At 38.3% G+C, this 23494-nt stretch overlaps 1 protein-coding gene and 2 long non-coding RNA genes across 6 annotated transcripts in view; 1 reads left to right on the top strand and 2 right to left on the bottom strand.

Annotated features, from left to right (window-relative positions):
* Positions 1-282: 282 nt before the first annotated feature.
* LOC147166344 (uncharacterized) lies at positions 283-4449 on the bottom strand. The gene is made up of 2 exons (XR_015096431.1): positions 1819-4449; positions 283-1649 (listed from the first exon to the last, which is right to left on the bottom strand). It is a non-coding gene; the product is annotated as an uncharacterized LOC147166344 (long non-coding RNA).
* The window catches only part of LOC147166342 (uncharacterized), a 52902-nt gene continuing 32337 nt past the window's right edge, over positions 2930-23494 (top strand). Inside the window, exons 1-3 of the long non-coding RNA XR_015096432.1 lie at positions 2930-3154; positions 3869-4033; positions 4116-4288. This is a non-coding gene — a long non-coding RNA (uncharacterized LOC147166342). The remainder of the gene's footprint in view (positions 3155-3868; positions 4034-4115; positions 4289-23494) is intronic.
* LOC147166343 (complement factor H-like) lies at positions 4963-21935 on the bottom strand. 4 transcript variants are annotated; one of them, XM_086088426.1, is made up of 23 exons: positions 21696-21935; positions 21503-21618; positions 21181-21363; positions 19759-19864; positions 19606-19682; positions 19336-19518; positions 17504-17686; positions 17193-17387; positions 16881-17057; positions 16378-16539; positions 16009-16176; positions 15759-15917; positions 14853-15041; positions 14557-14742; positions 14054-14224; positions 11138-11314; positions 10786-10891; positions 10601-10677; positions 8758-8949; positions 8390-8578; positions 7274-7459; positions 5330-5509; positions 4963-5203 (listed from the first exon to the last, which is right to left on the bottom strand). In XM_086088426.1, the coding sequence occupies exons 2-23, from the start codon at positions 21570-21572 to the stop codon at positions 5010-5012; spliced, it is 3510 nt and encodes a 1169-aa protein (XP_085944552.1). In that variant the 5' UTR covers positions 21573-21618; positions 21696-21935; the 3' UTR covers positions 4963-5009. The 4 variants fall into 4 exon arrangements, with proteins under 4 accessions (XP_085944552.1, XP_085944549.1, XP_085944551.1 ...); XM_086088423.1 differs by lacking the exon at positions 11138-11314 and having other exon boundaries at positions 21696-21934; XM_086088425.1 differs by lacking the exon at positions 11138-11314 and having other exon boundaries at positions 21503-21605; positions 21696-21934.

Raw genomic sequence — 23494 nt, 5'->3', positions numbered from 1 at the left:
ACTTGAGCTTGATTTATTCATTTGCATGAACATGTTGACCTTTTGTAAGAAGATTTTGTAGAGTGAATTTGAGACTTACTGAGGCATTTCAGCTGTCCAACCCATTCCCCGTTCTCGCAGGTCATGAAGCCTTGCCCTTCCATTACGTAGTATTGCTGGCAATTGTACTCAACCCTCTCATTATGTTGGTAACTGAATTGAGCGGACGATATGGTGTCCCCGCCAGCAAGGTACGGTGGATGCTGACATTGCAATGGTGCTACAAGAATTGGGAGAAATATAGATGGTCATTGCACTGGTGCATCTTTATTTACAGTACATTCACAAAGTAGTAATACCACTTTCATTTATTCCCCTAACAGCCATGCTATACGCAATCTGCCACAGCTGACAAAGCATATCAAGGCAAAATACAAGCCAAAATCAAAGTATCTGTTTAAAGAGCTCGGTGACAAAATTGTGGCAATGATGAGCAAATCGAGACATCAAGGCCAATAATCATGATAAGTAAAAAAGGAGACAAATGGTCCGTGCTAGAGTCAAACACACAACCATTGTTTAACAAAAACACAGCTGGGAAAATATGAGAAACCGTGATAAATTGCAGTCATAATCTTGAAAGGTGCATGTGAGTGAATTACACTCCCAATGGGGTACAGTGTCCCCTCGCTATAACTCGGTTCACTTTTCGCGGCCTCGCTATATCGCACATTTTTTGTGTGCAATTTTGCATGCTTTTTATTTTTATTTTTTTACAGTAATGTACCTATTTTATAAAATTTATAAAGATTTGAACATTGATAATGTTTGAACAAGAGAGAAATGTGAGAAAATGTAAATGCCTCGATGAGAAAAGTGGTGAGGGGAAAACATTTATAATAAATGTAAAACATAACGCTAACTACTTCGCGGATTTCATTTATCGCAGGAATTTTTTGGAACCTAACCGCAGCGGAAAACGAGGCGACACTGCATGCTTCAGAGGAGGCGGGACTTCCGACTAACGGCGCTGTTTCCGGCTGCTGTTTGCGACGTGTGGGCCGCTGCTTGCGCTTCCGCCCTTGTGCCCCTCGGTCGCGCGTTCCCGTCGATGGGTGCGAGTGTGTCGTGTGTCTGTCTCAGTTGTCCGTAGCATTTCAGAGCGCTAAGAGCGCAGGGGTGTGTTGGGACGCTGCCTGCGTGTCGCAGACTCGCAGTATTGGCCAGAAACGGCGTGAATGTGTGACTTACGGAAGTCAATATTGTCGAAAAATACAGGCGGCTATTTTTTTTTTTTTAAGTATAAAATGTACTACAGATATAGAAAACTGCATTGTTGAATGCAACGCAAAGAAAAAAAGTTGCTTGCACCAGTGGCATTCTACATCATCATCATCATCATCATCATTATGACGACTTGTTTTTTAATTCAAATGTATCATTTGTAAGGACACCAGCATGAAAATGTACTTTAAGTTGACATATTGGTGAAATGGTCCATTGTCCATCATCTGTGCACGTTGATACTGCTGAGGTCTGCTGGGGAGTTGAAATCCAGTAACTGTCTCCACATGCGACAGTCAGACTGGCACCAGGTAAAAACGACAATTTGTAAGCAGGTTCGTATCTCGTTCCCCTATTGGCTGGCTCCGACACTTTGCATTTAATCACTGCAATGGTAGGGACATTGAGCAAATAAAACGATGATTTGCTAAAAGCACAACTTCTCATAGCTTTAACAAACAGAACAACTGAAGACGTTCACAAAGAGAACAAAAGTAGCTCATTAACATTACATCATCAATTTCTAATCGTATTAGATGCTAGTTTTTGTCTTACCTTGGCATTTCCCAAAGGTCAACGAATGCATCAACAATAATAGGACACAGCTTTGGGTTATTGTGTTCATTTTGTTTTCTTCACTCTCAACCACCGACCGAACACAACTAAAAATGTGGACTGTAGGACATCAGTACGTTGAAAGATCAGACTGTGGAATGGATTATTTTGCAATATAGTGATTGCACAATATATTTACACAAGTCCTCCGTTGTTTCCAATCTGACAGTTCCAGGAAAGGAAGAGAAGAGGACGTAATGTGAGCCACACAATCACCAATACACAAACATATGCGCACACACAGGAAACAGATCAGATCACCTTAAATGACACGTCTGAGGCTAAATTTGTGTGCGCGTGTTATTATTGCCCTTCACCTATCCATTTTCCGAACCGCTTATAAAACCTTTATTTTTTTTATTTTTTACGAGGGATTTATTTATTTATTAAGAAAAAAGTAGGTCAGCATTTTAGATATCTCACTTGCTGAGTGCTGTGTTGGTGGCACAGAAGTTTAGCTCGTGACCCTGTACCTTTCCATTCTTCCATTGAAGAAAGTTTCAACTACTGCATCTGTTAGAGTAGACAATATTAAGTATTGTACTCTTTGCGTGTTCAATTAACTGAATGGTGAGATTCTGTTGAAGGAGTTCCTTTGCAAAGGTTTTAATTACCAGAAGCTTCTGGTCCACATTGACAAATCATCCAAGCGATCATCTGTTCAAATGTGGCTCCCTCCCTTGGCTCACATCGTTATTTATTCACAAAAAGGGTTCAGAAAAAGGTCAGCCCACAACACACCTGGTTACAACTGAATACAAGAGAATCCGTTCCCATGGGTATAAATCAGATTAAAAGAATACAATAATAATAAGCCTGTGCCTCCCTTCCGACCGGCAGAGACCGAAACTCCCATAAAGATAGCAAATGTACAAACCCGTTGCCCTTTCTCTCATGAAAGTAACACAGATAAGAATACAATTCTATTCATTGAGCCATACTGAGTTAACATAATTATAAACGGCCAAAATACAATTCAAAACTAAAAAACAATGCCAACAACTCATCACATCCATTCAAATCTTTTCTGGGGCTGCTAGTTTCAGATAATATGTCACTTCTGTGACAAAGTCGACCAATTAATCGGATAAGTCGATTAAAAAAAAAAATAGGTCCACTGGAAATGTCTTCCTCAAGGCGCTACTGGAAGTAGGATGATGTCCATGTTTTTCACGGACCTTTTTTGCAGACACACCGCAGGAAGTTATTGAGCTCATTGTAGCTAACACAGGCAGCTCCAGTCATTTACTTATGGAATGTAAAGCGTCATATTTAAGTGAGTTTTAAGACTCAATTACACGTGTAATGTTGATATAATAATGTGTGCTATGCTTGTGAACTAAAAGATGGTGAATGTTTGTCTACCTTAAATGGTAATCACTAGCACGCTAATGCTAATGCTCAAGGTTTAGCATAGGCTAATCTTTGGTGTTTCATAATGCTCCTGCTCAAAAGATAATAATATTCACTCAATTCAACTCACGTTCAACTTTTGTGGATTAACACAAAAGAAGAAAAAAAGAAAAAATATGTTTGTTTTTTTTTAAGATCAAATTTCAGGGGATGGTGGTGAGGGGTTGATTATTTGATGGAGGAATCGATAGGATAATCATTTTTAAAGTTTACACCGTTGGTTGAACTGATCATCCACAGTAATATTAGTCACTCACACAGTCAATATCAGCCTCGGCAAGCTGCATAATTACTGATTTGCAACATTTCTTATCTGCATATTTCTTAAACTCAAAATACAATGAAATTAATATGCACTTAAAGTCAAGAGCCTTTTATTTCATTTTTAGTGAGGAAAAACGAGAAATCTGTGTGGATTACGATGTGAACTTTGATTGTTTGATTTGCAAGATGGTCAGTATAGCAAATTATGCAATTTAATGTCAAATCTCAGGCTAATCATCTTAATTACTGCCAGGTGCAGCAAGGAAAAGCAAAATGTCTCATCGCCTTTTACGATGCATTCTGTCTTCAACAGTACCGTACAGTATTTGGTGGAAAACTCAGTGGAGACTTTGGTAGACCCGATCCAGAGATACAGAGAAAGAAAGCAGGAGATAAAGTAGCAGACAAAGTTGGCGGCATTTTCACCAAAGCCTGCTTTCTTCTGGTTCTGCTCCTGCAAGACAAATGCCATGCCAAGGTCTGGTCTTCTTCTTCAAAAAAAACCAATGCTGTTCTAAATTTTGAAGATGTGTACAAACCTTTCTTTTGTACTTTTCTAGGAGGTTATGAAACATCCTAAGGTTTTGGATAGAGTCCGAACTATTTACCACCTCACCGTTCGCAAACACAAGATGGATGCAGAAAGAAATGTGACAAAACAGAAGACGAATGCATCAATCAATGGAAACTTCTACGTCCCAGCAACATCACAGAAACCCCGTCCTGTGTTAAGGTAAGGACAAGTTCAATAATATAACTCCAAAGTCCTCACGGGAACAAATTATTTTGAAATAAAAAAAATTTTGTTACATTTACTTCTGTAGCATATTTTTGTGTTTGTGATTTGTGATGTATACTTTTTTTTTTCAAGCAAAATTACGTAAATATTGCATCACCCCCCCCCCCCCCCCCCCTTTTTTTTTTTTTTCTTCTTATACCTAGTCCTCCCACCGCTGCCCTTGACCCAACTTGACCCTAAATGGTATTTTTGGTGGTATTTTTCTGGTACAAAGAATATTAAAACGGTGCTAAAAATGCAATGAAAGTCAAGCATTGCTTTTTTTGTGGCGGAATGGAGCAAAGCAACCATGGAATATAGCTTAACTTCCTCGATTTTTCACAATAGCTACAGTGTTTTACATTTACATTACATTTTTATTTTTGGGGAATACGGTTTAGACTATTTTCTGCATCTGAATTTGTGAGAACAGTTTGGGAAAGGCCATTCCCCAAAGAAGAATTTGGTAAATGCTCCTGCAAACACAATGCGTATGAGACCTTACATGTATCTGAGCGCTCTGTGTCCGTAGTATGTGAGCTTGTGGATGCAACGGACGAATAACTTCTTATTAGAAACAAGCAGAAAAGGCAGCGACATACTGCAGACCATGGATGATGATTATTGACTCAAGTTTATGACATTTATTCGTCCCGACACCCCCCAAAAAAACCAGCTACTGGCAGTTGGGCAGTTCTATTTCTCCATCGATGCAGCTCTGTCGCATACTCAGTATGCGGTCATGTCTTGTTCTCCAGGCGCACCTGAACTCGATGGCATCATTATGTTCAGAGTATAACTTATCGTCACGGCTGTATCTGAATTCAATGTTGTGTCTGCTCATGAGTTCTTTATTCACGGTGCAGGGCTCTGCAAGAAAAGGTATCATTCATCGTCATCATACAAGTTCATTTATCACTTGAGCTTGATTTATTCATTTGCATGAACGTGTTGACCTTTTGTAAGAAGATTTTGTAGAGTGAATTTGAGACTTACTGAGGCATTTCAGCTGTCCAACCCATTCCCCGTTCTCGCAGGTCATGAAGCCTTGCCCTTCCATTACGTAGTATTGCTGGCAATTGTACTCAACCCTCTCATTATGTTGGTAACTGTACTGAGCGGACGATGTGGTGTCCCCGCCAGCAAGGTACGGTGGACGCTGACATTGCAAAGGCCCTAGAAGAATTGGGAGAACTATAGATGATCATTGCACTGGTGCATCTTTATTTACAGTAGCTTCAGAAAGTAGTAATACCACTATAATTTTCCCCTCGCCGGTCATTCTATACCCAATATACCCCTCATTACTCCATAATGGAATTGCACAAAAACAATATACACTCAACTCCTTTTTTTTCCTTTTCTTTCGGCATGGTGATTTACAATAGCTTCACAGCTAACAAATAATATCAAGGCAAAATACAAAATTAAAGTAACTGTCAAGCTCGGTGACAGAATTTTGGCAATGAGCAAATTGAGAGAGTACGCCATCACGGCACAAGAAGGCACCAACATTTAACACCATTGCTGTTTTTTTTGTTTTTGTTTTTGTTTTTTCCCCGCTGTGGGACAGAGGTGAGGTAAAAACCCTGCCCTGCTCCCATGGTGCTCGCTTACCTGCTACGGAGCTAGCTAATAGCTATCAGGGCCTAAAGCCAAACTGTCAGGTTTTTACTTTCTGGACCTGTTTTTGCCACCATTTGGGGTGTGTGAGGGGGCGGGGGGCTTACGGGTGGCGATGTCGGGGGCAAAACATTTTTTTACACTTCATATCTTGCACTTTCTTTTCTTTCGGCATGGTGATTTACAATAGCTTCACAGCTAACAAATAATATCATGGCAAAATACAAAATTAAAGTAACTGTCAAGCTCGGTGACAGAATTTTGGCAATGAGCAAATTGAGAGAGTACGCCATCACGGCACAAGAAGGCACCAACATTTAACACCATTGCTGTTTTTTTGCCACCATTTGGGGTGTGTGAGGGGGCGGGGGGGGGGGGGGTGTTACGGGTGGCGATGTCGGGGGCAAAAAATGTTTTTACACTTCATATCTTGCACTGACACTTTTCCTTGTCTTTTTCCAATTCGCACTACCCCCCCACACACACACACGCACACGTTCAAATTTGAATATTCGCGCACGCGCGCACATACAGCCATCACACACTCAAACGCGTGTGCAGGTCACTGTTACTGCGTCCACACACGCTCACAGGCCTGAGCTCTCAATCCCAACCGTGCTTTCTTGTTTTGGTATAAGAATGGGGACATAGAAACACATAAGTCAGCTCAACCGAAAATGATAATTAGCTCTCCAGCGCCATCTGGTGTATTAAGGCTTTTATGACTATAAAAACAAAAAAAATTCTACGTTTAGTTGATGCCCCAGTGATGGGATATATTGGGTAATTGCAGAAAATGCATTATAACACATTAGGTGTACAGTGCATCAAAATATATATATATTTTTTATTTATAATGGGAGTCAATGGGCCAATATTTTGACATTTTCACTCATGTGTACTATAAAATTTGTTTCCCACATAATAATGTCAATAATAATTTTGGAATTCTGGACGGTGCCTTTTTGAATTTCGACATGTTTTGGACAATTGGGTGCAATTTCAGCTCTTTCAGTGATTTTTTTTCTTCTTCATATGCTTTATATTAATATTAATAAAAAACAAAAAGCCAAAAATTGGGCATTTTCCTTACGAGGGCTTAGTAAATTACTAAATACACATTTTGAAAGAATGCTGATGTGATTTTTTTTATGTCAATATGAATAACTGAATTATTATTATTTTTTCTCTCAGACTATAATTGTACACCAAAATCTGAAACCGTTGTACACCTAAGCATTGAGTACAACACAAATGTCAAAAGTTGAGCCATTTGATTTCTGTTAACTCTGTGGCTATTGAAAAAGGCAATATTACCTCCACAAGTTGGAAAAGGATGGCTCCACTGCCCATTTGGAAGACATTCAACCTCTGCCTTTCCTTGAAGCACCTGATTACGCGTGCGGCAAGAAAACGTCAACTTTTGTCCTTGTCTTGCTTGTGTGCCTTGTAGATGAGTGTCCAAGCGTATATTATCAGGTATACGTGTGAGCTGGCATAGTTCTATTCTCAGGAGAAGAAGAAAATAATTAAATCAGACTTCAGACATGGTAGTAGTCAAATACAAGACTGAAGTGAGTTATCCATTCAGTTTAAATCTCAACAAAGATTTCGTGAGTGTTTGTTCAGTAAACTGTACACATTTCTGTATCAATTATGGGGCACAAAATCTGATAATATAATTATGACAATGTAGACAATGGGGACCCGATTTTTGCTTTGGCAAGTGCGCTCATGCACTGGCCTCAATTCAACCTCGTTGGGCTTCCAGATTATGGCAGGAAGTCAAGATTTAATAACCAAACTCGCACATGCGCAATTAATACCCTTATGGGGAAATATGCTCTGATTTCAGCATACCAACAGTAACTGTTCACTGATTTCTGTAATCCTTCATGAAAAAAGACTGATTATATTCTGTGTTAAATCTAAATAAGACATTTTTACTTTGGAAAACAATGACCAAACTGGTAACATAGTACAACATCAATCCCCCTTTTTTTTAATTACTGTATGAATACGAAGTACGAAAGAAACACCAATCACTGGTTAATAAACAGTAATAGTAGTAAAAGCAGTAATAATAACTGTAGTTGGTTAATCAATTGAATAATCGATAGATTAATCGATTCTAAAAATATTCGATAGTGACAGTACTAATGCTATGTTTGTAGCAATTAGCCTACAAGTACGTTCGAACGTACTCGCAAGTATGTTCGAACATACTTGTGAGTATGTTAAAACGTGTTTGCCAGTATGTTGGACCGTACTACTCTCCAAAGTACTCGCAAATACGTTCTAACGTACTCTCCAGTGATTTTTTTTTTACCTCACGTTGGCAGTTCCACGCTTCCTGACTTTGAAGGATCCATTGTGTCTTTACTTAAAATTGGATAGGTTTTTGCACTGTTGAATATGGGAATAGGACCTTACCTGTGCAAGTTGGGAAAAGGTTGTCCCACTGCCCATTTGGCAAACATTCATTTTCTTCAAATCCAGCCAAAGCATATTCATCACTGCAGCGGAATCTTAATTTGTGTCCGATCCGTACTGCTTGATTCCCTGGTGGCAGCTCGTCGACGCTAAGGTTAGGATCAAGCTCTTCAACTTTACAAGAAATGTCTGGGGGGGGGGGAAAAGATGAGCAATATTATCGAATTGAATACAGAGGTTCAGCATACTTAGCGTTCATAAAAGATCAATTGTATGAGCATGATGTTGCGGTTGGTGAGTGATTGTTACATTCACAATCAATTACGCATAAACTGGTACCATATAAACATATATTGTGTGACGGTTACCTTCACAAGATGGGAATGACTTATCCCAAAGTCCATCTTGACCGCATTCTACCATTGAGCTGCCACTCAGTTGCTTCCCAGGAATGTTGCAGCTGAACGTGATGAAGTTTTGAGGAAGGACGCCCTCTTCGTTGTCTTGTAAACCTTGGATTGTGATCCCTTCCTGTTCAGGCGGTGGGGCACATCTCTTAGCTGTACAGACATAACAAGTTAGCCAGCTCAACAAAAGGGCAGACAGAATTGTGCCTGATTTGCAACATACAAGATATCTCTGACTTTGACGTCATTGTTTATTGTCTGCTGGAAATTATATTGTTTTGGTTGCCTGTGTGTAATTTTAACTTGTAACACCGAAGTGCTTTAAAAAAAAAAATCTGAATATCTCGGCTTCTTAGGACATTCGTAGATCCTTTTGATAATTGTTTTTAAAACAGTAGTCTCGGCAGTACAGTACACGTGTGTTGGAATTACAAGCTCAGAACTTTCATCGTTTAGATTTTATCTCCCAAAGAGGACGCGCCGTGTAATCTATGGCAGTCAGGCAATGTGAATCTGAGTCTTGAAATGTCACCTGTGGTGTCTCAGCCCTCTATTGTTTGGGTTAGAACCTCCCACAGTGTGATCAGTGGTTGAAGAGGGATTCCATTCAATTCAATACATTTTGCTTCAATAATGGGTTTTCTCTAATCATGCATAGTACAGGTCAAACGTTTGTACACATCTTCTCATTCAAATACATTGGCTTTATTTTTCTGACTATTTACTACTGGTGTCTTAAAAAATCGATTCTCATAAGAATTGTGATTCTCATTTAGTAAGATTCAGAATACATTTTAAATGTCCCAAAATCTATTTTATTTAAATAATTTGATTCTGTCTTGCCCTTGTTTGTGCGTGCCTTTATTGGGAGTGCTGATCATGTTGTACACAATTTGGCCACTTTGGGGCTTTGTGGCTCCGTGCGTTCTGATACACTGTTAAGTCTACGTTAGAGAGTAGAAGGAAAAAGTCACAATCAAGTCATTCCAATAAAAGTTGTTTTTTTGCAGTGTAGGAAGAGCATATGCCGATGAGTATTTTTAAGATGCTTCTCTGTATACATTCCTGAAGCGTTTTGTATGAATAGCCATTCTTTTGAGTGATAAAAGTGCCGCGAGTAGCGCGCTAATTAGCTAGTCAGCGAGTCAGACTGGAGTAGATCCTGACTATTCTTTGCACATCTATAAATTGAAGCAGAAATCATTGTCAATCAAATCATTTCGAATCAAAAATCTATTCTGAATCGAATCGCAGGCCCAAAAATCGGAATTGAATCGTGACACAGTCAAAGATTTCCACCCCTACTATTTACATTGTAGATTCTCACTGAAGGCACAAAACTATGACGTCAACTATGACAACTAACAAACACATTTGGTGTTATGTACTTAACAAAAAAGGTGAAAAAAATATATAATATATACACATTCTTGGCATTCTCTCAATGAGCTTCAAAAGGTAGTCACCTGAAAGGGTTTTCCAACAGTCTTTAAGGAGTTCCCAAAGGTAAGAATGCCAAGAGTATACAAAAAAGTAACCAGAGCAAAGAATGGCTATTTTGATGAATTGATTACAATATAAAACAATATAAAGCATGTTTTCAGTTATTTCACCTTTTTTTTTGTTAAGTACATAACTCCACATGAGTTCATACATAGTTTTGATGCCTTCAGTGAGAATCTACAAAGTAACCACTCATGAGAATAAAGCAAATGCATTGAATAGGGAAGTGTGTCTAAACTTTTGGCCTGTACTGTACTTATTATCAGCGAAAGCAAGCTGATCCTTAATTACTAAAACTTACGTTCACATATTGGCACATGGCCGGTCCATTTGGTCAGCAAACACGTCCTGGTGTCAATCTTACTCACCATTTGATAGCTACAAGGAGTTGAGAGAAGAGTGTTAACAATAATATCGATAGTCATAAAAATATCTTCATGCAAAATTATTAAATATGTTTTTATGAATTTGTCTTCATCCACCTACCCCGCTTTGCAAAAGTATTTGATAGTTGCCCCAAAAACAAGGCTGTCACCCTGAATAATTTGATAATGGCCATTTGGAGTGTCTTCAGGAAGTGGACATGGTTTCACTGCAATGAAGAACAACAGTTTGCAGATTGAAACTCTTGGGATGAGTTATTGAATTGAACCATTTTCCCTATTCTTTTCTTTTGGTACACCACATTGCGTAGCAACCATTTTATTGGTTTGTTACTTTGAAGCTTAACTTACTTTACTCATTTGAAATTGTCGTCAGCAACCCAATGACACACTTGCACTTGTTTTGCTGCAACAAGTTTACAAGTAAGAGTAGTACAAAATGGCGTTTGACTCACACAAGCAATCTCCTTGAATGACAGTCGCCCAGCCTTCTCTTGTGCATTTATATCTGATGGGGAGCCCTGATACGTAACCCACTTCACAAGTGAAATGTATCACATCATCTTCTTGATACTCAGTCTTTGTTGCCTCTGACACAAAGCTGTGAGGAACATCAGGGAGCGCCACGCATGCTAACAAACAGCAACACGGGTTAAGCAGACACACATCTCCAGTATCCCGTGAACATGAGCAACTCTGTCTTACTTCACTAATACACTTCACTCACCAGCCACAAAATTAGGTACACATGCACAATCTAATGCAAAAGTTCTATGAAAATATGTTGCCTTTGGAAAGACATCATTTTTTACGGAGCCCCTAAGGTGACAAAAAAATAAAAATAAATAATTTGCGTTCCCTCGCAAAAAACTATGCGTTGCAAATACTGCGTTCCCTCACAACATTTGCATCCCTCGCTAAAAAAATTGCATTCCCTCGCAAAGCGTTCTCTTGCAAAGATTACGATCCCTCGCAAAAACGTTTGTGTTCCCTCGCAATAAATGTGAGAACGCAAAGTTTGTGGAGTGGACGCCTTTTTATTTCTTTATTTCTTTTTACGCATTGATGTACTTCCGAGTCAGTTCGGATACTGTAGCCTCGAATGCGTGGGTGAGAGGCGGCGGCACCATAGCATAGTACGGAGCCCTGAAAGTGACACGGTAGGCGAAAATAAATACTTTGCGATCCCTCGCAAAAACGTTTGCGTTCCCTCGCAAAGATTGTGAGATAACGCACATGTTTTTTTTTTTTTTGCGAGAGGACGCAATCACCCGCTCCATCCTCGTCGCTTTTGGTCACACGTAAGATGACCCGGAAGTACAAAGACATCAACTTGTTTAAAAAAAATAAAAATGGCATCCTCTCGCAAAAAAACATTGCGTTATCTCGCAATCATTGTGAGGGAACGCTAAAGTAAAAGTAAATCATTTTTTCCCCCTACCATGTCACCTTAGGACACATGTGTCAAGATCCGGTCCTCGTGGCCAGAGTCCTGTTTTCGAGGTTTCTCTACTCCAACACACCTGATTAAATGATCCAGATAATTATCAGACTCCTGCAGAGCTTGCTGATGAGCTTAAATGACCGGACTTTGACACAACTGCCTTAGGGGTTCCGTAAAATAGAAACAACACAGTAAGTGCAGTTGTACGCGACTACACAATACACAGTTACAGTAACCGACATTGTTGACTTAACCTCGGACAGTGTGAACAAAACCATTTGGATCTCATTGTGCAACTGTACCTAATGAAGTGTCCGTTCAGACTCAAATAAACATTTGGTGGCAACAAGCAAAGCCAAATAGCTACAGCAGGTGTTATTGTAGCAAGATTTTAAAACAGCTCCATTTTTCCAAGACCTCTACATTAAAAATATCAAAACAGTTAACCTTCCTAAGTTTCAACATTCTGATAAAGAAAAAAGTCTAGCTTACCATTTTCAGACAAGGACTCTCTCACATTCGCCCAAAGTTCTAGAACCAAAAGTAACCAATACAGTCGCATAATGGCTTCCAGCTGCGTGCTGACAATCAGAGCAGGGGCCAAAACCTCTGACAAATGTTGAATTCTCATGTGTTTGTCCTCAGCTGAAGTCCTCTGGGAGCACTGAGGGTCAAAACATGGACTACCCAGTGGGATTGCACAAAATGGAGGAACCAAACATGATGCATTAATGCACTCTGCACACAGTACACCCGTGCGTGATTGCTTGCTTGCTTGAGCAACTCTGACATTTGCGCTGAAGTTTACCCACGGCAACTGTGGCACAATCGTAATCAATATCCTGACTGCCTGTGCCTTTGCACCAAATGCGTACTGAAAGGCTGACCAACATCTCAAGAAAGAGCAAAACAAGATCCACAAGCAACAATTTAGCAGATATTTGATTTTCATGGGCAGAAGGATAGAAACATGGTATAATATTCCTATTGACTCACAAATGCCACACTTTGAGACGGATTTTAGGAACTATACCGATTCAACTATGAAAATCTGCACATAAAACAAACAACATTATCTGATGATTAATTCACTTCAGTCCATAGCCATCAGAAATCCTGTAGACCGAGTTAAGAACTTCCAGCATTTTTTTTTGGTATTCCAAAATATACCAGTATTTATAAATTATCTTCTCAGTCCCTCTATGTATCGGTCGAGCCCCCCCCCCTTTTTCCCCAAGCAGAGCAAAAAAAAAAATCCTGGAGCCATGCCTGAGAGAGTGCAAAGTCCATTGTAAAATGGACTTGTGTACTAAGCAATCCCGGAATGAGAACAAATTCTATTTACACAAGAATTTGGTAAATCATTTTTCACTTATATTCTCGAAGGACAACCTGTACCTAAATTGATGTCAGTTATTATTACAGCATAAAGTGTTTTTGATTTAGGCTTCATTTTTTAAAGCCAGGTTTGATTTATGGTTATCATTAATTACTGAGATTTTATTAATCATGAAGAAAGGCTACTCTACTACATGTTAGCTGAATCTTAGTTCATGTTCATGATCATTTTGCTAACTTTAACGTTGGTTATCTTCAAGTATTGTCAGCTATCTAAAATAAAGGGATGTTTCTAAATCAGCCACTGTCCCCCACAGTGTCACCTCCACACGCTGTACTTAGTTACAATTATTGCTGTCACTATCGAATATTTTTACAATCGATTAATCAACCGATTATTTAATCGATTAATCGACTAATCTGATTCATTTAAATTGTGCATTAAAGTTACAAAAGCATTTTCCCTGATTACTGTTTATTAACCAGTGATTGGTGTTTACTTTGTACTCCAAAAGAACAACAACTAAAGTGATGCATATGCCTCCCAAACTATAATTGCTGATGGAGGTCACTCACGCGTTCTCCTTACCTTCACATTTAATTGGTTCACTCCACATGCCATTTACACAAGTTGCAGAACCTCCACTTTTTCCACCTGGGTTGATACAGTTATACTCTGCGACCTCACCATTGACATATTTTTCTGTATTGTCAGTGAAGGTCATGATTAGTTCCGCATGTTTGGGCTTGGAGCAGTATGCTGAAAATACAAGAAAGATAACATCAAGTTAGAGCTTGCTTGCGTGGTGCGGTGTTAAAAGTTGACAGCCTATTATTCTCTTGAGAATTTAGATGAATGAATGTCTAAAAAATTTACACTTTGCACTGTATTTTTTGGCAGTGTGATGCTATTTAGCAAAACAGCAAATCCAAGTCGGAAAAATGCAGCACTTGAAGTAAAGGATATTCTCAGGTGTGAAAAAAATAGCACTTTGTTCAAGTCTTCGGACAATGGAAATCCTAAAAAGTGCCTACCAATTAGTTATGGATGATCTCTTTTTTTGATTTCATGCTCATCTTTCACTCACTTACGTATACACTTGATGTCCTCTATGTCCCATTGGCCATTTTGACACGTGATTGTGTCTTTTCCTTCCATCATATATTGCTCGCGGCACTTGAAAGTTAATTTAGAGTCAGGCAAGTATTTTCTCTGAAATGAAGTCGAAATGACGGCATTCTCAATTTTGGGAGGGGGATTGCAGGTTCCAGCAACAACTGCAGGACATATAGGCAATTATCTTGTGAAATTTCAGCAAAAACATCGATTATTTTTTTTGTTATGCTGTAGGTTCACTTTTACTATTCAAAAACTTGTTTGTACTCACAAGTGCAGATTGAGTTAAAGGGTAATCCATTGGAATCCCATTTTCCTTCCACACACATTAAGCGTTCAATCTGAGGTTGGTATCCCTCCTTGCACGTAATCTGGAGGCTATCTTCTTGTCCATTTATCTTCATTTGGTGTTTGATAGTGCCATGATCAATCACAGGCATTTCCACACAAATATTGTTTGCTGCATTAGAAACACATTTAAATGTTAGATTGACAAAAACAGCGACCAAATGTAAAAATCAAGCTCGAGATTGCATAATGATGGCATGCTATGTGGGTAAGATTAGGGTAGGATCAGATATAAAAGTTGAATTCTCAATTTTCTTTTACACTATTGTCATTAACTCATTCACTCCCAGCCATTTTCACTGAAGCAACCCCCTTCGGTCCCGGCTGTTTTACTGGATTTTGACTGATTGTGCAAGGCGCACAGAATATTCTGTTCTATTGCGATAACAACATGGAAAGATTAGTCTCTTCTTTCATTAGGAAAAAAAAATGTTTTCGTTTTGCAGCAATTAGAATTAGAATATAGTTAAGTTTCATCATTATTCACAAATCTGTTTAAAACAGTGGGGAAAGCTTTTTGCAACATGGCCCTGATTGATCTCTTATACTCTGCTGCCACCCGCTGGCCGTTTTTTATGTATTATACTCTGCTACCACCTGCTGGCCGTTTTTGTAATAACTACAAATTTCCAAGCGTCCCTTTTAGTTCAGAGGTTGCATCAAAGCCTTTTGTATGGTTTAGCATAATTTTTTTTTTATTTTTTTTGTAAATATGTCTTTGGGACCATGGTAATATTTAAAATAGAACGTAATTTTACGTTTGTGGGAGCAAATGAGTTATGGTTCAAGTTTGTAAAGGTGCTTAACACTGAGAGGTGTTAACCCTTACCCACACATTGCTGCACTTCAAACCACTGTCCATCGATGCATGTCGCTGCACCCCACCAGCCTTTAGCGTAAAGTTTAAAACCTTGATTGCACGTATAGTAGACTGTGTCACGTAAGTCACCCACAACAAAGCCATGGAGCACCTCCAGTTGCAGACACTCTGTTGTAGCCACGAAAAGAAGAATCACATCCGATCAAAATCCAAGGCAGTCAAAGCACATTTTTAACCTTCATGAGCATGTTTTTTTTACCTGAACAGTTCTGAATGCCGGTCCAGCCATCCAAATCACAGATGGCAGTGAATTTTCTCTCAGAATCATTTGAACATGTGTATTGGACATGTTCATCTTTGTTGTAATAGTCCTTTTTATTGCGGATAATGTCCGCATTGCTGAGGTCAAGTTGTTTACATTGGTGTTCTGGAACGAGTCAAATGAATAGCTGGTAAAAAAAAAAAAAAACTGACCTGTGTCCATTGAATACGTTTCCTCAACATGGGAAACAGTTTTATGCAATGCTGAAACTCACATTATTGCTGTTCAACTCAGAAGATTTTTTAAGAAAGCCTTTCCAACATTCCCACATGGAGTCAAAACAAACTAAATCTTAGTATTCCTTACCTGGACAAGACACATGTCCTTGCCAACCATTTTCAGAACAAGATAGAGAAAATGAATCTTGAGAATCTTTGCAATCAAAATAGGCCCTTTCAACCAGTTTGTATATTTGCTTGCCAGAAACAAGCTTTGCACTCTGGATATCCCTACGGTCACATGTAATTTCTGTGAGAAAAAAAAAGAGAGAGAGAGATGCACTTAATTACTCGATATGTATTTTCCCTCTTGATTACATACAGTTAGGTTCTATTACTCCTCTGACAACCATGAATAAATGACGCCTGGACCAGAGAGGCTGAAGGGAGCTGAGTGGTTGATACAGAAGGAGCACAAATGTCAAAACGACAAAGTGAAGACTGACATAACGCACTGAGAGGGAAGGCATTTTTCCCCAAGTACTTATTAAAAAAAACATGGAATTTCTCTTTCACAAACCAACATCAAATTGAATGGTCATTTTTTAGTACAACAAACATGAGTACTGTAATCATGCACATCAGCGTTACCTTGGCAGGGTGGATCTGGTATCCAGCCATCTCTGGTGCAGCTGACCAGTGAGGAGCTGTTTGTTCTCTTGTATCCTCTTTTACAGTTGAAGCCAACAGTAGTACCCAATGTTACTTTTTCCCAATTGAGATTCCACCACCATACACTTGAGTGCTTTTGCCTACTGCAGGTCACCTCTGGAAAAACAAACAAAAAAAACATTGGAGATATTTAGATACCAAGACAAGAGCATCATCATCATCATCATCATGACTTGTTTTTGGAGTACAAAGAATTTGTAATGACAGCACCAGCATGAAAATTTACTCTACCTTGACATATTGGTCGAATGGTCCATTGTCCATCATTATTGCATTTTGATACTGCTGAGGTCTGCTGGGAGGTTGAAATCCAGTAGCTTTTTCCACATGTGACAGATAGCCTGGCACCAGGTGAAAACCATGATGTTTGAGCAGGTGTGTAGCTGGTTCCGCTAGTGGGTGGCAGCGACACTTTGCATTTAATCACTGCAATGGTAGGGACATTTAGCAAATAATATGATTATTTCATTTGTAACACAACTGAAGGGATGCCAGGCAATACTTGTCATTGTGTTAGCACAAGCTGAAGCAGTAACTCTTACATTCACACTCGGGTCTGGGGATCCACTCGGCTCTGATTCCAACTTTTGAGCATGTTGAAGGTCTGTCTGACACATACTTGTATTTGGGATCACATTGATAATGCAGAATATCATGTTCTTTGTACTCGCGGACGCTTCCAGGCACAAAACCATTTTCAATCAGTGGCACTGTGCATTTGACCGCTGGTGATGAAAAAAACAAAAATACATGAATATCCTGAAATATTTACTTGAAAAGACAATACAATGACAGCAGATTCAGCTGTGAAATTACACACACCATTTTTACTAGTCTTTACAGGGTCTTCACGAGTCATTAAAATAACACTAAGGAACTTTCAGTTTACGTTGATTATGGCGGCACTATATGGACAAAAGTGGTAATGTTATGCCTGAAGGAAGACCACATTTCCCATGAGGACAAGCGTATTGTGTCTGGGTTTTTTTTAAGCTCACGCCAGCGAGTGAAAGCCTGGCCGTGTTGATCCTTGACTGTCCTTTTATCTGGGTAGCTTCCCATCTTCTTTTTTTCTTTTTTGTCTCCTCAGACAAAAAATTTCAGTTGCTTTGCAGCTTCTGCCAGGAAAGCAGTAATCGTGCGGCGACATTCAGATTGACTTCATCTTTATAATGAATGGGGAAAGGGGGACGTGACGTATGCCATAAAGCAGTGGGCACATTTGTAGTTTTTTGTGTGGTAGTGTTCCTACCAACTTCCTCAAAGTTGCTTAGCGTCAGTAGAAATGATACAGACCCCCTTAGGCCATGGCAAATGTACCATTCAACTAATTTTAGGTCAATGTTTCATCAGAAGTGTTATGATAAAATTGTATTAAGGTTGAAAAGTTCCTTTGTGCTACTTTAAATAGATTTTTCTTAAATTAAGACCTTAAATGGGATTAAAAAGCATTTATTATGATGCCCAGAGGCATTAATAATGTAAATACAATTGATATATAAAAACGTTCATGCTTAATTTTACATCCAACATTGTGCAAAGGAGTCACTATAACACAATTAAGCTAAAATAAATAGGAAAAAATATATTTATTTGTGGGGAATGGTGACTAGTTGTAATTTACGATAAACAAAATGGCTTGGAGTCCACGAGTTGCTTCATGTTCCAAATATCAATTGCTCTGAATTTAAAAAGAAAGACAGAAGTCACCAACATCCAACATTAAACTCTAATGCCCACCTACTGGCAATAAATTGCCTCAACCCAAATCTATGACTCAAATGTTTGCCAATGCTTTTAACTGTTTAGTATATATTTTTACCTTTAAAAAACTTTATGAAATACTGACTCTAAAATTTGTGTATCAATAAATTACAAAATACAACCAAATTTTTATTTGGCCACCAAAGTTGCCCACTTTTATGTTAATATCCAAGAGTAATAACAACTTGAAACATATTTTATTGTAAATTTGAACATATGTAATATGCAATTAATTTGCGATTAATCGCGAGTTTACTATGGACATCATGTGATTAATGACGATTAAAAAATGTAATCAACTGACAATGTATAAACAGTATGTGTATGTATATGTGTGCATGTGTGGACATGCAGTACTTCATGGGCATTACATGAATTTTTTTGTTGCATTAAAAACAACATAAAATTTGATTTGCTGATATCTGCAGAAACCCTTATTTAATAATTTCAACTGGACGGTGAAAGGAATAAAGGGGCTGTTTCATATTTCGTAATTACGATCTTGTTAAAAACAACAACAACACTTTTTTATAGAGATGTGAGAACATTTTAAAGGTTTTGCAATGGTCAGCAGTTGTTAAGGAGCTTTTCTGTTTTAGCACAAATGTACCTTCACACATTGGAGGACCATTGTTCCACTTTCCATTTTCATCACAGGACATCTCGGATGAACCAGTTAGGATTTCATGTCTATTCTTGCAACTAAATCGAACCACGTTGCCAAAGTTTGCGTCTTCTAGCTTCCCGATCACTTCAACATTGCTATCCACGGTGACAATGGGGCAGCGTGTTGCTGAAAGAAATCACGTAATTGAAAGCTTCACTTTCATGACACTTGACAAGCACACTTGGGAGTAGCTCCATGATTGCAAGCCTGTACCTTCACAGACTGGAATATTGCCGCTCCACCCCTCTGACATGCAACGTCGGTAGTTGATCCGACTGACCATTTGATAACTGCAAGAAGTACAACACAGACATGATTTAATGAGAAGTAAATGTATAGTAAACTGAATTATTAATAATTGCATACCCTACGTGGCAAGTGTACTTGACTTGTGAGCCAAAGACGAAATCGTCGCCAAGCTCCAATTCAAACATTGCATGCTGGGATTCACCAGGGTGACCACACGGTTTTGCTTAAATATGCAAGGAAGAGCCAGAAAGAGAGAGATTTAATACGTACCGTATATTGTATAGTAATAGTATACCGGACAAAAATGTATGCTAATGTACTTTTTACTGTGATGTAAGGTTGTAGTAAGAAACATAGCATACCAGTACTGCCAGATCACAAAACATTGATTGTAGCAATGCAAGGCAACTTTATTTATAAAGCACATATCATACACAAGGCAACTCAAAGTGCTTCGCACAACATCTAAAGGCATAAACCAACCCAACAACTGAAGACATTATGCAAAGCAATGAGAACAATAGGAGCCTTTTAAAATTACAAGAAGGACAGACTTGGACAACATTTAGGCATATTTACATCCAAAAGATAAATTTAAAAGCAAAGCAAAGAAAAATAAAGTAGTTTTGTGAAATTACTGAAAAAACAAAGAGTGAAATTGATGTTCAGGAAAGTAGGGGTGTAAATCTGTCCAAGCATGACGATTCGATACGCATCTCGATACATGAGGTGCGATCCGTTACAGAGACGGTTCGATTTTAAAATGGAACGATTCAGTTCGGTTCGGTTCAGTAGGATTACGATTTGATTCAGTTCGATTGGGTGTGGCGGTGCAACGATTATTTGATTACTCAACAATTAACCAATTATCAAATTAATTTGCAATTATTTTGATACTCTATGAATCATTTGAATATCATGTTTATTTTAAATTGATCTTTTTTTTTTCCACATTTGCAAATAACTGCTTTAATTTAGTAAAACAGTGATCAACAATTCTGCATATGTAATTTTCCAACATGTTACAGACCAAGTTTGTAACGATATTTTAAAATGCTGTTTTTACATGCCTAATCTGCCTAATAAAATACTCCACTCATAAGTTATAACTACTAATGAATATATTTTTCAAAGTGCCATCTTAAAGAAAAGGATATACTGGATTGAAAAGCATTTATAATTGAGGCTATCTTTACTTCCATTGGCAACTTATTCCAGTTGGGTGCGACATAACAGCTAAATGCTGCTTCAACATGTTTGCTTTGAGACTTGGGCTCCACTAATAGACCCGCGTCTGCACACCTCAGAGTTTATATTCCATGAACATTTCTTTAATGTATTCACGACCCAAAGCATTCAGTCATTTACAGACCAGCAGCTGAATTTTCAAATCAATTCTATACTACTCGATTGTGCTGTGAGTGCAAGTAGTTGTTAGCTATTGAAATCAAACTTTGGTGCCGTTTTTTTTTTAAATATAACTTTGTACGTAACAAATATGGTAAATGCATGAAAGTATAGCAGAATACGGTATCTTACGTTCACATGGTCTACTACTAGACGCCCACGTTCCATCGGCACAGGTGAGTCTGAAAAATCCAATGTAGCCAGCAGCGCAGCCCACTCTCACTTGCTGCTTATTTTTATAGCTGCTTTCCATATTTGTCGTGTCAAAAGTCGATTTGTACAGGGGACCATTCCTAAAATCGTCAAGTGTACAATCTGCAAGACAAAAGTCAAATAATCCATTAACGCGTTTGTAATTCCACCAACACAATCTCAAACAAAGATGAAAAGAGACCATAGCAACACAAGTGACTTGAACCTACATGAATCTATTTGTATGCCGGTTTTGTCTTACCTCGACATTTCACAAAGGTCACCGTATGCATCCACAATAATAGGACACAGCTTTGGGTTATTGTGTTCATTTTGTGTTCTTCACTCTCAACCACCAAACACCACTAAAAATGGAGACTGCAGGACATCAGTATTCGTAGAAAGATTAGACGGTGGATTACGCTGCAAAAAAAGTGATTGTGCAATATATTTACGCAAGTCCTCCGTTGTGTCCAATCTCACTGTCACAGGGAAAGGATAAAAGAGGAAGGAATGTGATCCACACACTCATCCATACACAAATACATACACAGAAACGGGATACAGATCACCTTAAATGACACATTTCATGGTGAATGATTCTTAAACGCCTGAACATTGCACACTATTTATATTCATATACATATGTTACAAACATTCATCCAACAGTTCAATAAAAAGTTTTAAATGTCATGACACAAACCCCACTTGAAGTAAACTGCATGTACAATTTGAGTGGTTTTATATGCAGTTAATCGTTTGCTCCATTTTGGAACCGTATGGTTTTGTTTATTTGTCTTTGTTTTGCCTTGGTAATCATTTGCAGAGATCAATAGCGCAAACAAAATTCATGCTACTATTCTCGTCAAAGTTCAGCATTGAATGCGTTGCTGATTTACAGAATGAAAGAAGTAGGAAGCATAAATTTGCTTGTGTCGCCAAATGTATGATTACTGCTACACTATTCACATGTTCTACAAAATTATGAACGTTGGATGAATTACACATCAGAATTTAATCTTGAAACGCCACCAGGTTGGTTGAGCAATGCAATGATAAACATGGAGATTTCGGTAAAGCATGTTTTGACTAGTTGTGTCACAGAATAAACCAATATTGCCCAAACTGCTAATCATTCCCCTGCTGCCGGGATCTGTGAGTCAGTTGGCCAGAACTTGAAGACATAATGTTTTTATTGTGATGGACTTCTTAGAAATGGAAATATAGTATATTTTAAAGTGCAGTGAATTATTTGAGTTGGAATCTTCCCTGCCAATTTCAGATGTTGTCAGGATTAAGACGGAGAATTTTGGGACAGAGCTCTTTTTTTTTGGGGGCAGTTTTATTTTAGTGACAAGATTGATTGTTTCTGAGGCAGTGTTCATTTTATCCGCCATTTTTAAATTTAGTCTTTCAGTCCAGTTTCAATCACGCATGTTAGTTTTTATAGTCAACTTCATCCTGTTTTCATTTAGTCCATTTTTAGGAGACTATAAAACATAATTTTATTCATGTAGTTTTAGTCAGGACAATCATTTAACCCCTGTATATTTTTTTGTCAGCAGATTATGTTGAATATTTCGGATCTAAAACCATTTCACATCAAATTTGCTCTCATCTTTTTGATTAAAAACAACTTGACAGTGACACACAATTACTTTACAGTATATCAACAAGTGACCACTATGGCTTCATGCTATGAGTAGTTAATTAGCCAGCATTAGTTAGCGGTCGGATTAACATTATTGTTGGAACGTTCTAGCCGTTGGATTAATGTTATGTTCTAACTATAATTTACGGTTGTTGTTTTTTTAAAAAACTTTTCACCGTAAATCCATTTCCTGTCTGTTCCATGTGTTTTGTGCATGTTGTACTCCCGAGCTGCAGATTTGAAATGGGGTGTGTCACATGACAGTGTCACAGTGACAGATTAGCAGAGACAAGATTTTAAAATTTCAGCAAATTTTTCGTCCATAGAGTTTAGTCCAGTTTTTATTAGGTGAAGTACATTTTCGTCTTGTCTTCATTAGTTGACGAAAATGCATACTGATTTAGTCCCAGTTATTATTAATGAGGGTTTTAGTCTAATCTAGTCTAGTTTTAGTCCGGTGAAAAATGTGTGTTTGGTGAAATTATTTTTGTTTAGTTTTTGTTGACAAAATTAACACACACTGTACTGTCTCTTTGTCTGTGTCCCATCTTATAGGACTGGAGAATGAATAGCTAATGTTACATCTTGAATATGTATATCATC

This window comes from Leptonotus elevatus, chromosome 11 (genome assembly GCF_054856555.1).
Source record: "Leptonotus elevatus isolate MCC_2025b chromosome 11, RoL_Lele_1.0, whole genome shotgun sequence".
Classification (NCBI taxonomy): domain Eukaryota; kingdom Metazoa; phylum Chordata; class Actinopteri; order Syngnathiformes; family Syngnathidae; genus Leptonotus; species Leptonotus elevatus.
Note: the sequence above shows the minus strand (reverse complement) of the source record. Positions and strands in the feature narration are given on the sequence as shown.